This window comes from Photinus pyralis, unplaced genomic scaffold (assembly GCF_008802855.1).
Source record: "Photinus pyralis isolate 1611_PpyrPB1 unplaced genomic scaffold, Ppyr1.3 Ppyr1.4_LG6, whole genome shotgun sequence".
NCBI lineage: Eukaryota > Metazoa > Arthropoda > Insecta > Coleoptera > Lampyridae > Photinus > Photinus pyralis.
Window position 1 is genome coordinate 13236214 of NW_022170663.1, and position 10747 is coordinate 13246960.

At 38.9% G+C, this 10747-nt stretch overlaps 2 protein-coding genes across 2 annotated transcripts; one reads left to right on the forward strand and one right to left on the reverse strand.

The window, feature by feature from the left end:
- Nucleotides 1–21: 21 nt before the first annotated feature.
- On the forward strand, nt 22–1312 carry LOC116175122. Its single transcript, XM_031493228.1, has 10 exons — nt 22–139; nt 184–200; nt 248–385; nt 434–571; nt 621–674; nt 734–769; nt 848–901; nt 957–986; nt 1113–1157; nt 1208–1312. Exons 1-10 carry the CDS (start codon nt 88–90, stop codon nt 1220–1222), a joined length of 579 nt encoding a protein of 192 aa, XP_031349088.1. The 5' UTR covers nt 22–87; the 3' UTR covers nt 1223–1312.
- Nucleotides 1313–6062: 4750 nt separating this feature from the next.
- Nucleotides 6063–7122, reverse strand: LOC116174178. The gene is made up of 5 exons (XM_031492049.1): nt 7005–7122; nt 6868–6957; nt 6665–6821; nt 6469–6611; nt 6063–6421 (listed from the first exon to the last, which is right to left on the reverse strand). Exons 1-5 carry the CDS (start codon nt 7063–7065, stop codon nt 6135–6137), a joined length of 738 nt encoding a protein of 245 aa, XP_031347909.1. The 5' UTR covers nt 7066–7122; the 3' UTR covers nt 6063–6134.
- Nucleotides 7123–10747: the final 3625 nt, after the last annotated feature.

Sequence of the window (10747 nt, forward strand, 5' to 3'; positions counted from 1 at the left end):
AATTTCGAGGAAAAAAAACGGTGTGCGATTTTTGACTGTTATAAAAAGGCGACCTCGTTGCCAAACTGCAACAGTTCGTGTCCCAAAATGTCACCGCTTTCTGTTCTTTTGTGCGCGTTGGTCGCCCTCTCACCTCTTGGTAAGTGAAATTCTGGCGAAAACTGTTGCGAATCTTCATTTTAGGATCCTCCAATGGATGGGTAAGGTTTCTTGAAGTGCAGGCGACGATTTAGCCATTTCCACTTAGGACTTTCCCAAAGGCCACTACGGCAGTTGGCGCGAGCGTTTGGCTTCCGACAAGGAGAAGAAAGGCGACGATTGGAGACCTCAACATTTCACTCCTCGGTCCGACTTGCTGCACCACGAAGCTTCTCTACATGATTGGGTGAGGTGGGCAATTGCGCTTTTGTCATATAATTTGAATTGCCTCTAGGTGGAAAAACACCTGAAGCCGCTCGCGGCGAAGCATGGACCTTTCTTCCGACGACCACAACACCACGAGAACGAAGCACCTCCACACGGTATGGTAAGGCCGTCGGTAGGAGACGAACCGATTCCAGAATCGGTGAAGGTATGCCAAGGTCTTGCACGGGCAATGATTACCCGCGTTCATTTTTCAGAAGGATGTCCTGGACCGGCTCAAAGAGATAGAAAAGATGCTAATAGCTGAACTGGTACGGCCCAGCTCATTTAATTTCGTAGCTTTAAAGAGTAACGTAGTTTTTGGTTTCAGTCTACAGGTCACCAAACTCCAGCAGTAGCGGAGGTGGTAAGTGCCAAGAATTGAGGAGAGCTTTAATTTACTTACATTTCGACAACCCAATGCAGAATAATTTCTTTTGTTTAGGTTGTCAACACCGAGAAAAACGACCACTCTCCTCCTCCTCCAACAGAGAAACCGGTAGGTCTAACCCACAAAGTGCATATTTGTAACGGTCTATATCTCTTGGTTTTAGGCTACGAAGAAACCCACTGAAAAACCTAAGGTAGGTTGGCACTACACCACTGCAACTATCAGGTCACTAATTATTAAACGCATCACATTTTGAGGGGCTCCTCCTTCTTCAGCATAAAATCGTGGGATAATGTTCACCCATTTTGCTTAATTTCAGGATGTAACAACGGAAAAAGCAACCACGCCCCCTAAGAGTAAAACGGTGGGTGCATTGCGAAAGTGATCTACGCAACTAAAAAACAAATCTTTTAGACTACCGATTCGTAGAGTCTGGGATCACCCCGTGGGAGATGTTTTAGCTAGGTCAAGTGGATCAGCACAGTGTCAACCGCTTTCAATAAAATGTTTGCCGAGAAATCTTTGTTTTGTGTAGTTCGACCTTTAATTACAAACGTTCAAAAGGGTATCAAATGAATGGAGTTTAAACCTCCTATTAACATAATTTGCGAATAATTTAGTCTCTTGTTACATTCGTAGAGCGAGAACTAAGCAAACGAATTCACGATTAAAGATGTCGGTCTGCGTTAATAAGAAGCAATTTTGTGAGCGTTCATTAATTAATAAGGGATAGAGGGAATTAATTATGGGAAATCAACTTTGAGGATTCGTGGTTAAGCACGTAGCGTGACCAGTGCGTGATCCTTAGGGAAAATTAAAGTTCCCTGATTCGCGTTCAGTCGTCAATGCGACCAGTTAATTTCCAATATAAAATTATTTGGAGTATAAACTATGGACAACTTATCCCACCATTTTAACCGTACATTTGCAAATTCGGGTAGACAACTACCAAGGAATAACCTCTTAGTCTTAATCCCTAAGTAAATTTGTGCGGAATTCATCGAGGGCAAAAGTCGTTATTGCCCTGGCATAATGGAAAATCGGAAGCCACCCAGCACAAAGAAGGAATTAATTACTTTTTCCAGGACGGTTGTTTTCGGAGTAAGGTCATCAGTGTCTTTCTGTGGAAGGTACTCCATACCCCCCAGACCAACGGTCCTTCGTGCCTCCTAAAAACGGTCACCCCTTACAATTCTCGTGTAGGTAGATAATCTCCCAAAAAAAGGAAAGTCCTACAAAGTATTAATACCATATTAATTATTGGGATCTGGGGGATATGGAATGCCCCAACAGTTGCTTTGGGTGTGGGTTTATTGTCTTTGGGGGGGAGGGGGGGGAAATTCCACTTGGAACCTTCCGAAAAAAGAAAAACTTTGGTGACACTTCCTACAAATAATTTTTTTTCATTTTAAAGTCATTTAATTAGTAATTATTTGGGATAATTCTCTTAAAGGAACTTAATAACGAAAACTTTGTATAACGACTTTACATATCTTTTTCTTAATCATCAGCATAGGTATTTATGATTTAACAAAAGGTGTCTTTAGGCTGGGGGGATATTATACCCCCACACTCCTAAAACGTTCACGCAGAAAATAAAACTTTGATGATATTTCCTTCAAGTAATTACCCCCTTACCAATTGTAAATCATTTGTTAAGATTTCTATGAGCATTATACATACCATAGAAATTGATTAGTGGAATGCTATTCGTAAACCACAGGTGGAAATGACGCCCGTCTTGTCTACGTCGTTTGATTTCTGTGGGGCATTGTATTACTATTTTTTATAATTGGTTTCGAAAATCTCGCCGACTAGATGTCGGGAAATTTAGATCATATTCCGTCCGTCTTAATTAAGGCTATTTGGTTGCAACCGATAATTCGGGATGCGTGGAAACTGGAAATTTGGCGTATTGTATAAGAGAAATGGGTGGTGATGTATGACTCTAGTTTTAGATTTATATACTTATTCGATTTTTATGTTATTTTGCTTTTTTTCTTGCCTTACTAACTCTGACCGTGGAAGCCTCCGCTCTGACACCTTAGGCTCCTGTTTGATTCGTAGGCAGGTATTTCCATAACGAATTGGTGATTAAGGTTGGCCGTTCGAGTTAACAATTCGCCAGTTTGGAATATCACCCAGAAAAAGAATAATGGTAGACATTTCCTACAAGGTATTGAAAAGTATGCTCTAAAAAATATTTTGGGAGACAGTTCAGTATCGGGGGGTCTGGGGGGTATGTAATACCCCCAGGAAAAAAGACACTTGATAGTCCTTTTACGAAACTTAACTGTCATGATTAGAGACTATAGCAAGTCTATTCTCAGGAAAAGGTAATCTATTCCTCCTGTGTGCTGGGGGGAATTCCATACCCTCCAGACCCCCCGGTATTACACTCACCCCCAAAACGTTCAGTTCTCAGAACTTTTGTGTATGGAATATCACCCAGAAAAAGAATAATGGTAGACATTCCCTACAAGGTATTGAAAAGTATGCTCTAAAAAACATTTTGGGAGACAGTTCAGTATCGTAGGGTGTGGGGGGTATGGAATACCCCCAGGAAAAAAGATATTTGATAGTCCTCTTACGAAACGTAACTGTCATGATCAAAGACTATAGCAAGTCTATTCTCAGGAAAAGGTAATCTATTCCTCCTCTGTGCTGGGGGGTATTCCATACCCCCAGACCCCCCGGTATTACACTCACCCCCAAAACGTTCAGTTCTCAGAACCTTTGTGTATGGAATATTACCCAGAAAAAGAATAATGGTAGACATTCCCTACAAGGTATTGAAAAGTATGCTCTAAAAGACATTTTGGGAGACAGTTAAGTATCGGGGGGTCTGGGGGGTATGGAATACCCCCAGGAAAAAAGATATTTGATAGTCCTCTTACGAAACGTAACTGTCATGATCAAAGACTATAGCAAGTCTATTCTCAGGAAAAGGTAATCTATTCCTCCTGTGTGCTGGGGGGTATTCCATACCCCCCAGACCCCCCGGTATTACACTCACCCCCAAAACGTTTAGTTCTCAGAACTTTTGTGTATGGAATATTACCCAGAAAAATAATAATGGTAGACATTCCCTACAAGGTATTGAAAAGTATGCTCTAAAAAACATTTTGGGAGACAGTTCAGTGTCGGGGGGTCTGGGGGGTATGGAATACCCCCAGGAAAAAAGATACTTGATAGTCCTCTTACGAAACTTAACTGTCATGATTAGAGACTATAGCAAGTCTATTCTCAGGAAAAGGTAATCTATTCCTCTTGTGTGATATTGAATATTTCCCAAAATAGGGGAAATTGTTGACCTTTCATTCAAAGATTTGATGACCCGTTTTTTTGAAACTTAGCTGTCGCATAACAGTTTTCAGGAAAAAGTAATTGCTTCATCCTGTGTGCTGGAGGGTACTTTATACCCCCCAGAGCCCCTAGTGGTACATTCTACACAAAAAGTTCAGCCCTTAGAACCTTCCTCTATAAAATGTCCACCATAAAAGTACTAATTGTTGACATTCTCTACAAAGTAATGAAAACTATGCTGTTCAGCACCGGGGGGGGGGGGGGTTTGATGGTATTTCATACCCCCGACCCCCCGATGTTACACTGTCCTCCCAAACTCCCCAGGAACAGAGATATTAGATAATCCTCGCTCTTGAAATAGCAAATTGTTTCTTCCTGTGTGTTGGGAGGGAGGGGGGGGGGATTCCAAACCCCGGTGTTACGGTTCTCCTCCAAAAACGTTCAGCCCTTAGAATATCGTGTATGGAGTATCTCCCACGAGGGGAAAAATTGTTGACGTTCCCACACAAGTAATTAAAAACTTGATTTAAGATTTTGGGGGCAATTTAGCACCGGGAGGGGGGGGGGGCTTGGGATATAACTCAGGAAAAGAGATAATCCTTTTTTAAAACTTACTTTTCAGGAAAAGGAAATTGTACCTCCTGTGTGCTGGGGGTATTCCGGACCCCCCGGAAAAAAGGCGCTCGAGCGCCGAGCACTTTAACTAAACGTTCGAGTATCGAGCACCAAGCGGCTGCTCCAAAAAGTGCTTTTCTCGCAAGCAGTACCCAACTCTGCTTAGATCTTTCATGTATGAAATATCTCCCATACTTGACACTTGACACTTCACACTTGACACTTGACCTGACGTAACTGCCTCTCCCAGAATTTAGTCAACTTTCGTGGAGATATTATATCCCCCGTAGGAACTAAGAGGGTGCATCTCCACCACTTTTGTTGCCATTTCGCTGGGTCGCGACGTATTCCAAACAGTGTGGTGGATTTTGTGGAGTGGGGAGGTTGTGGGGAAAAATTGTTGACGCTCCCTACAATATAATCAGAGATCTGCTTCAAAATTTTCGAGTACAGTTTACCACCGGGGGGTCTGGGGGGTATGGAATACTCCCTAAGAACAGAGATATTTGATAATTCTCTGTTGAAACTTAACTGTCTTGATACGTACTCCCCAGACCCCCCGATGTTACATTCTTCCCCTAAACGTTCAGCCCTTAGAACTTTCATGTAGGAAAAATTGTTCACATTCCCTAAAAATTAATCAAAAAAGGTTTTGGGAGACGGTTTAGTTCCGGGGTCGTCTGGGGTGCATGGAATGCCCCCCCCCCCAGGAAAACATTTTACCCCATAAATAGCTCCCAGGACTATCGTAATAGTTTTTGAATTTATTTGGTTACTATACCACTTCAGTCTCCCTCCACCTTTGTAAGTTTGTGGGAGAAACTTCTACATTTTTGATCTAATCTTTTGCTGAATTGTAGCATGTAAAGTCAGTTAACTAATTTTTCAATTTAAAGATAATCTTTTTGAGGCAGAAATTTTTTGAAAATTTCAAAACAACTTTTTTTAAAACTCGAAAAATTCACATTTTTGATCGAACATCGTTCCATTTGTTGAAAATCGTGGAAATAGCAAATGACGAATCAATGCAATTCTTCGATTTTTCTGCTCTCTACATGTTTTTCCAGATTTTCTTTCTCATTCGTCTTCAATTTCCCATTTTCATCTTCAACTATTAAAACCATTTCTGATCCTTCCTGTACCTTTATGATTTTTGCTACAATTTTTTTAAGGAGAAATGGTTACCAGGGGAATAAAATGGATAAGAATGTGCCCTGGAGGATAACACCCATGACCTCTCTGCTACTGTCACACAGCATCAAAACTCCCCCCCCCCCCTCCCCCATCTACCACTTTTATGAATCACACATTCACAATTCTTGTGCGACTGATTTTTTGATTATTGCTATTGCTCTTGTTGTGCCTTTATTATTTATTTACCATGCGATAAGAGCGACTTATGAACTATTAAACTCTGACATTATAACTTCAAAGGTACACGAGATAAGATCTCATTTACGACGTTCCTTATGGCCGTATTGTAAATACCCGCGAAGTCCTGGATGACGCCGTCGTAAATAGCTTGGGCGTGATCCTTGACCAAAGCGTTCAGCCCTTCGGCGCGCTCCGGAGACTCCTCGCTAACGTAATTTACTGATAACGTCGCCTTCAGGAATTTCAGGGTGCTATCCGTCACTTGAGCCGATACTGCACCGTGGGGTTTATGGTCAACCTTTACCGTTATGCCGAACACTACATCTGCGTCGTCTGGAAAACGTTTCGTTAGTCTACGTTCATCTTCAGGGCGATGGTACCGTAAGACCAGCTCCCCTGGCCCGAGCAGCTCAAGTTCTTTCCGTCCAGGATGAGGTCCTTGTAATTGAAATCGGCGAATCCTTTTATTTGCGGGTTCGAGAAATGGTACTGGTATGAGAACTCGTGTGCGTGATGTTCGAAGCTGCAAAGACAGGGTTTAGTTACCTACTCGACGTGGAAAGTGCAGAAACTCACTCTATTTTTGTAATGTTGCACACTGTCAAATTATACATGCGAATGTTCGTGTATTCCCCAACGAATTTGATTGGTGGAGTTTTGATATCGTGCAAGAGCGACGCGTGCTCAATTTTTAGCGGTTCTAGTAAAACGGGTAGCTGGTGCTCTGGAACTCCTAAAACATTCAGTAGTAGTGCTATGGAGAGTATACGTTGAGTTACCGTGCATAAATGCCAACATCACGTCCTGCGTTAGATCTTCGACGCACTGCTTCTTGTTTTCTTCATCCGGTCGACAAAGCTTCCATTTGTCTGGAAAGTTTGTTCAAAAATGGTACCTTTTGAGTTACGGTACTTACGCTTATGGGATGCGCAAATCGCTAACGACAGCAGGCATGAAAGTATCAAAATCTTGCCCATTTTGAATAATCACCGACTTCTAGGATTTTTTATTGATATATATATAGCCTTTCCCCGACCCTTTTATCTTAATTGGCGTTATCGGCGGGCTTTGCGTAACATTGAGATTCCTTCTAATTTGGTAACTATTTACCAATTTTCTGTTTACTTCCATAATACCGTTCGGGTCAATTGATGTCATAAAAAAATGAATCTTTTCATTTGAACTTGAGACCTTAAAGATATGATTTTGAACGTTCAATCATTAAATCCAATCCATCTAACTTCACTTTCAATTTTAAAACTTTAATCCTGAGCCTTGGCGGACAATATTCGCAATTCTACACCTTAAATAGGGAATTAGAGGCCTTAATTTTCAAAGGCTGTAAGCCCTCGTGCCTCATTTTGAAATTGTAAGCCTTGAAAATCAAATTTCATAACTCAAAAAACTAGTCTTAGCCTTGCATTTCCAATTAAGATCTTAAAGATATGATTATGAACGTTCAGCATTAAATCCAATCAATCTAACTTCACTTTCAATTTTAAAACTTTTTGAGCCTTCGCAGACACCATTCGCAATTCTACACCTTAAATTGGGAATTAGAGGCCTTAATCTTCAAAGGCTTTGACCCCTCGCGCTTCATTTTTAATTTTCAAGAATTGAAAATCAAGTTTCAATACTAAAATTGATTAATCTGAGCCTTTTCATTTGGCATTGAAACCTTAAAGGTACGATTTTGGACCTTCAATAATTAAATCCAATCCTTCGAAATTGAATTTCAATTTTAAACCTTTAATCCTGAGGTTTTGCGGACACAATTTGCAATTGTACGTCTTACATTGGGAAATAGAGCCCTTAACTTTCAAAGATCTTGAGCCCTAACGCTTCAATTTTAATTTTCAAGCCTTGAAAGTCAAGTTTTAGAACTCAAACAATGAACCTTGACCTTTTCATTTAGAATTGAGACCTTAAAGGTTTGATTTGAACCTTCAATTGTTAAATCCAATCCTTCGAACTTCAATTTCAATTTTAAACCTGTGATACTGAGCCTTAGCGGACACAATTTGCAATTCTAAACCTTAAATTGGGAATTAGAGGACTTAATCTTCAAAGGCTTTGACCAATCGCGCTTCATTTTTTAATTTTCAAGCCTTGAAAATCAAGTTTCAATACTAAAATTGATGAATCTCAGCCTTTTCATTCGGAATTGAGACCTTAAAGGTACGATTTTGGACCTTCAATCATTAAATCCAACCCTCCGAAATTGGATTTCAATTTTAAAACTTTAATCCTGAGCCTTCGCGGACACAATTTGCAATTTTACATATTATTTAATTTTGAAATACTGGTTTTACATTTAAAAGGCTTTGAGCCCTTACGACTTATTTTGAGTGTGTAAGCCTTGAAAATCAAATTTTACAACTCAAAAAATTACTCTTAGTCTTGCATTTAAAGTTAAGATCTTTAAGGTATGACTTTGAACCTTCAGTCATTAAAATTCCAACCTTCCTAACTTCACCTTCATTTTTAAAACTTGAATCCTGAGCCTTGGCGGACACAATTCGCAATTCTACACCTTCAATTGGGAATTAGATGCTTTAATCTTCAAAGGCTTTGACCCCTCGCGCCTCATTTCTAATTTTCAAGTCTTGAAAATCAAGTTTCAATACTAAAATTGATGAATCTTAGATTTCTCATTTGTAATTGAGACCTTAAAGTTTAATTCACTTTCAATGTTAAACTTTTAATCCTGAACCTTCACGGAGACAAGTTGCAATTGTGCATCTTTAATTGGGAAATAGAGCCCTTAACTTTCAAAGATCTTGAGCCCTAACGCTTCAATTTGAATTTTCAAACCTTGAAAATCAAGTTTTAGAACTCAAAAAATGAACCTTTGCCTTTTCATTTAGAATTGAGACCTTAAAGGTTTGATTTGAACCTTCAATTGTTAAATCCAATCCTTCGAACTTCAATTTCAATTTTAAACCTTTAATCTTAAGTCTTCCCGGACACAATTTGCAATTATACACCTTAAATTGGGAAACATTGACCTTAATTTTCCAGGGCCCTGAGTCCTAACGCTTCAGTTTTAATTTTCAAACCTTGAAAGTCAAGTGTTAGAACTCAAAAAAGAACCTTAGACTTTTCATTTGGAATTGAGACCTTATAAAGGTATGATTTTGAGCCTTCACTCATTAAATCCAATTCTTCTAACTTAAATTTCAATTTTAAACCTGTGATACTGAGCCTTAGCGGATAGAACTTGCAATTCTACACTTTAAATTGGGAATTAGAGGCCTTAATCTTCAAAGGCTTTGAGCCCTCATGCTTCATTTTAAATTTGTAAGCATTGAAAGTCAAGATTCACTAATAACATTGATGAATGTTAGCTTGTTAATTTGAGATTAAGACCTTCAAAGTATCATTTGAACCTTCAGTCATGAAATCCAATCCCTCGTACTTCAATTTCCATTTTAAACCTTTAATCCTAAACCTTCGCGAACACAATTTGCAATTGTACATGTTTAATGGGGAAATAGAGGCCTTCATTTTCAAAGGCTTTGATCCCTCGCGCTTCATTTTTAATTTTCAAGCCTTGAAAATCAAGTTTCAATACTAAAATTGATTAATCTGAGCCTTTTCATTTGGTATTGAAACCTTAAAGGTACGATTTTGGACCTTCAATAATTAAATCCAATCCTTCGAAATTGAATTTCAATTTTAAACCTTTAATCCTGAGGTTTTGCGGACACAATTTGCAATTGTACATCTTACATTGGGAAATAGAGCCCTTAACTTTCAAAGATCTTGAGCCCTAACGCTTCAATTTTAATTTTCAAGCCTTGAAAGTCAAGTTTTAGAACTCAAACAATGAACCTTGACCTTTTCATTTAGAATTGAGACCTTAAAGGTTTGATTTGAACCTTCAATTGTTAAATCCAATCCTTCGAACTTCAATTTCAATTTTAAACCTGTGATACTGAGCCTTAGCGGACACAATTTGCAATTCTAAACCTTAAATTGGGAATTAGAGGACTTAATCTTCAAAGGCTTTGACCAATCGCGCTTCAGTTTTTAATTTTCAAGCCTTGAAAATCAAGTTTCAATACTAAAATTGATGAATCTCAGCCTTTTCATTCGGAATTGAGACCTTAAAGGTACGATTTTGGACCTTCAATCATTAAATCCAACCCTCCGAAATTGAATTTCAATTTTAAAACTTTAATCCTGAGCCTTCGCGGACACAATTTGCAATTTTACATATTATTTAATTTTGAAATACAGGTTTTACATTTAAAAGGCTTTGAGCCCTTACGACTTATTTTGAGTGTGTAAGCCTTGAAAATCAAATTTTACAACTCAAAAAATTACTCTTAGTCTTGCATTTAAAGTTAAGACCTTTAAGGTATGACTTTGAACCTTCAGTCATTAAAAATCCAACCTTCTTAACTTCACCTCCAATTTTAAAACTTGAATCCTGAGCATTGGGGGACACAATTCGCCATTCTACACCTTCAATTGGGAATTAGATGCTTTAATCTTCAAAGGCTTTGACCCCTGGCGCCTCATTTCTAATTTTCAAGTCTTGAAAATCAAGTTTCAATACTAAAATTGATGAATCTTAGATTTTTCATTTGTAATTGTGACCTTAAAGTTTAATTCACTTTCAATTTTAAACTTTTAATCCTGAGCCTTCACGGA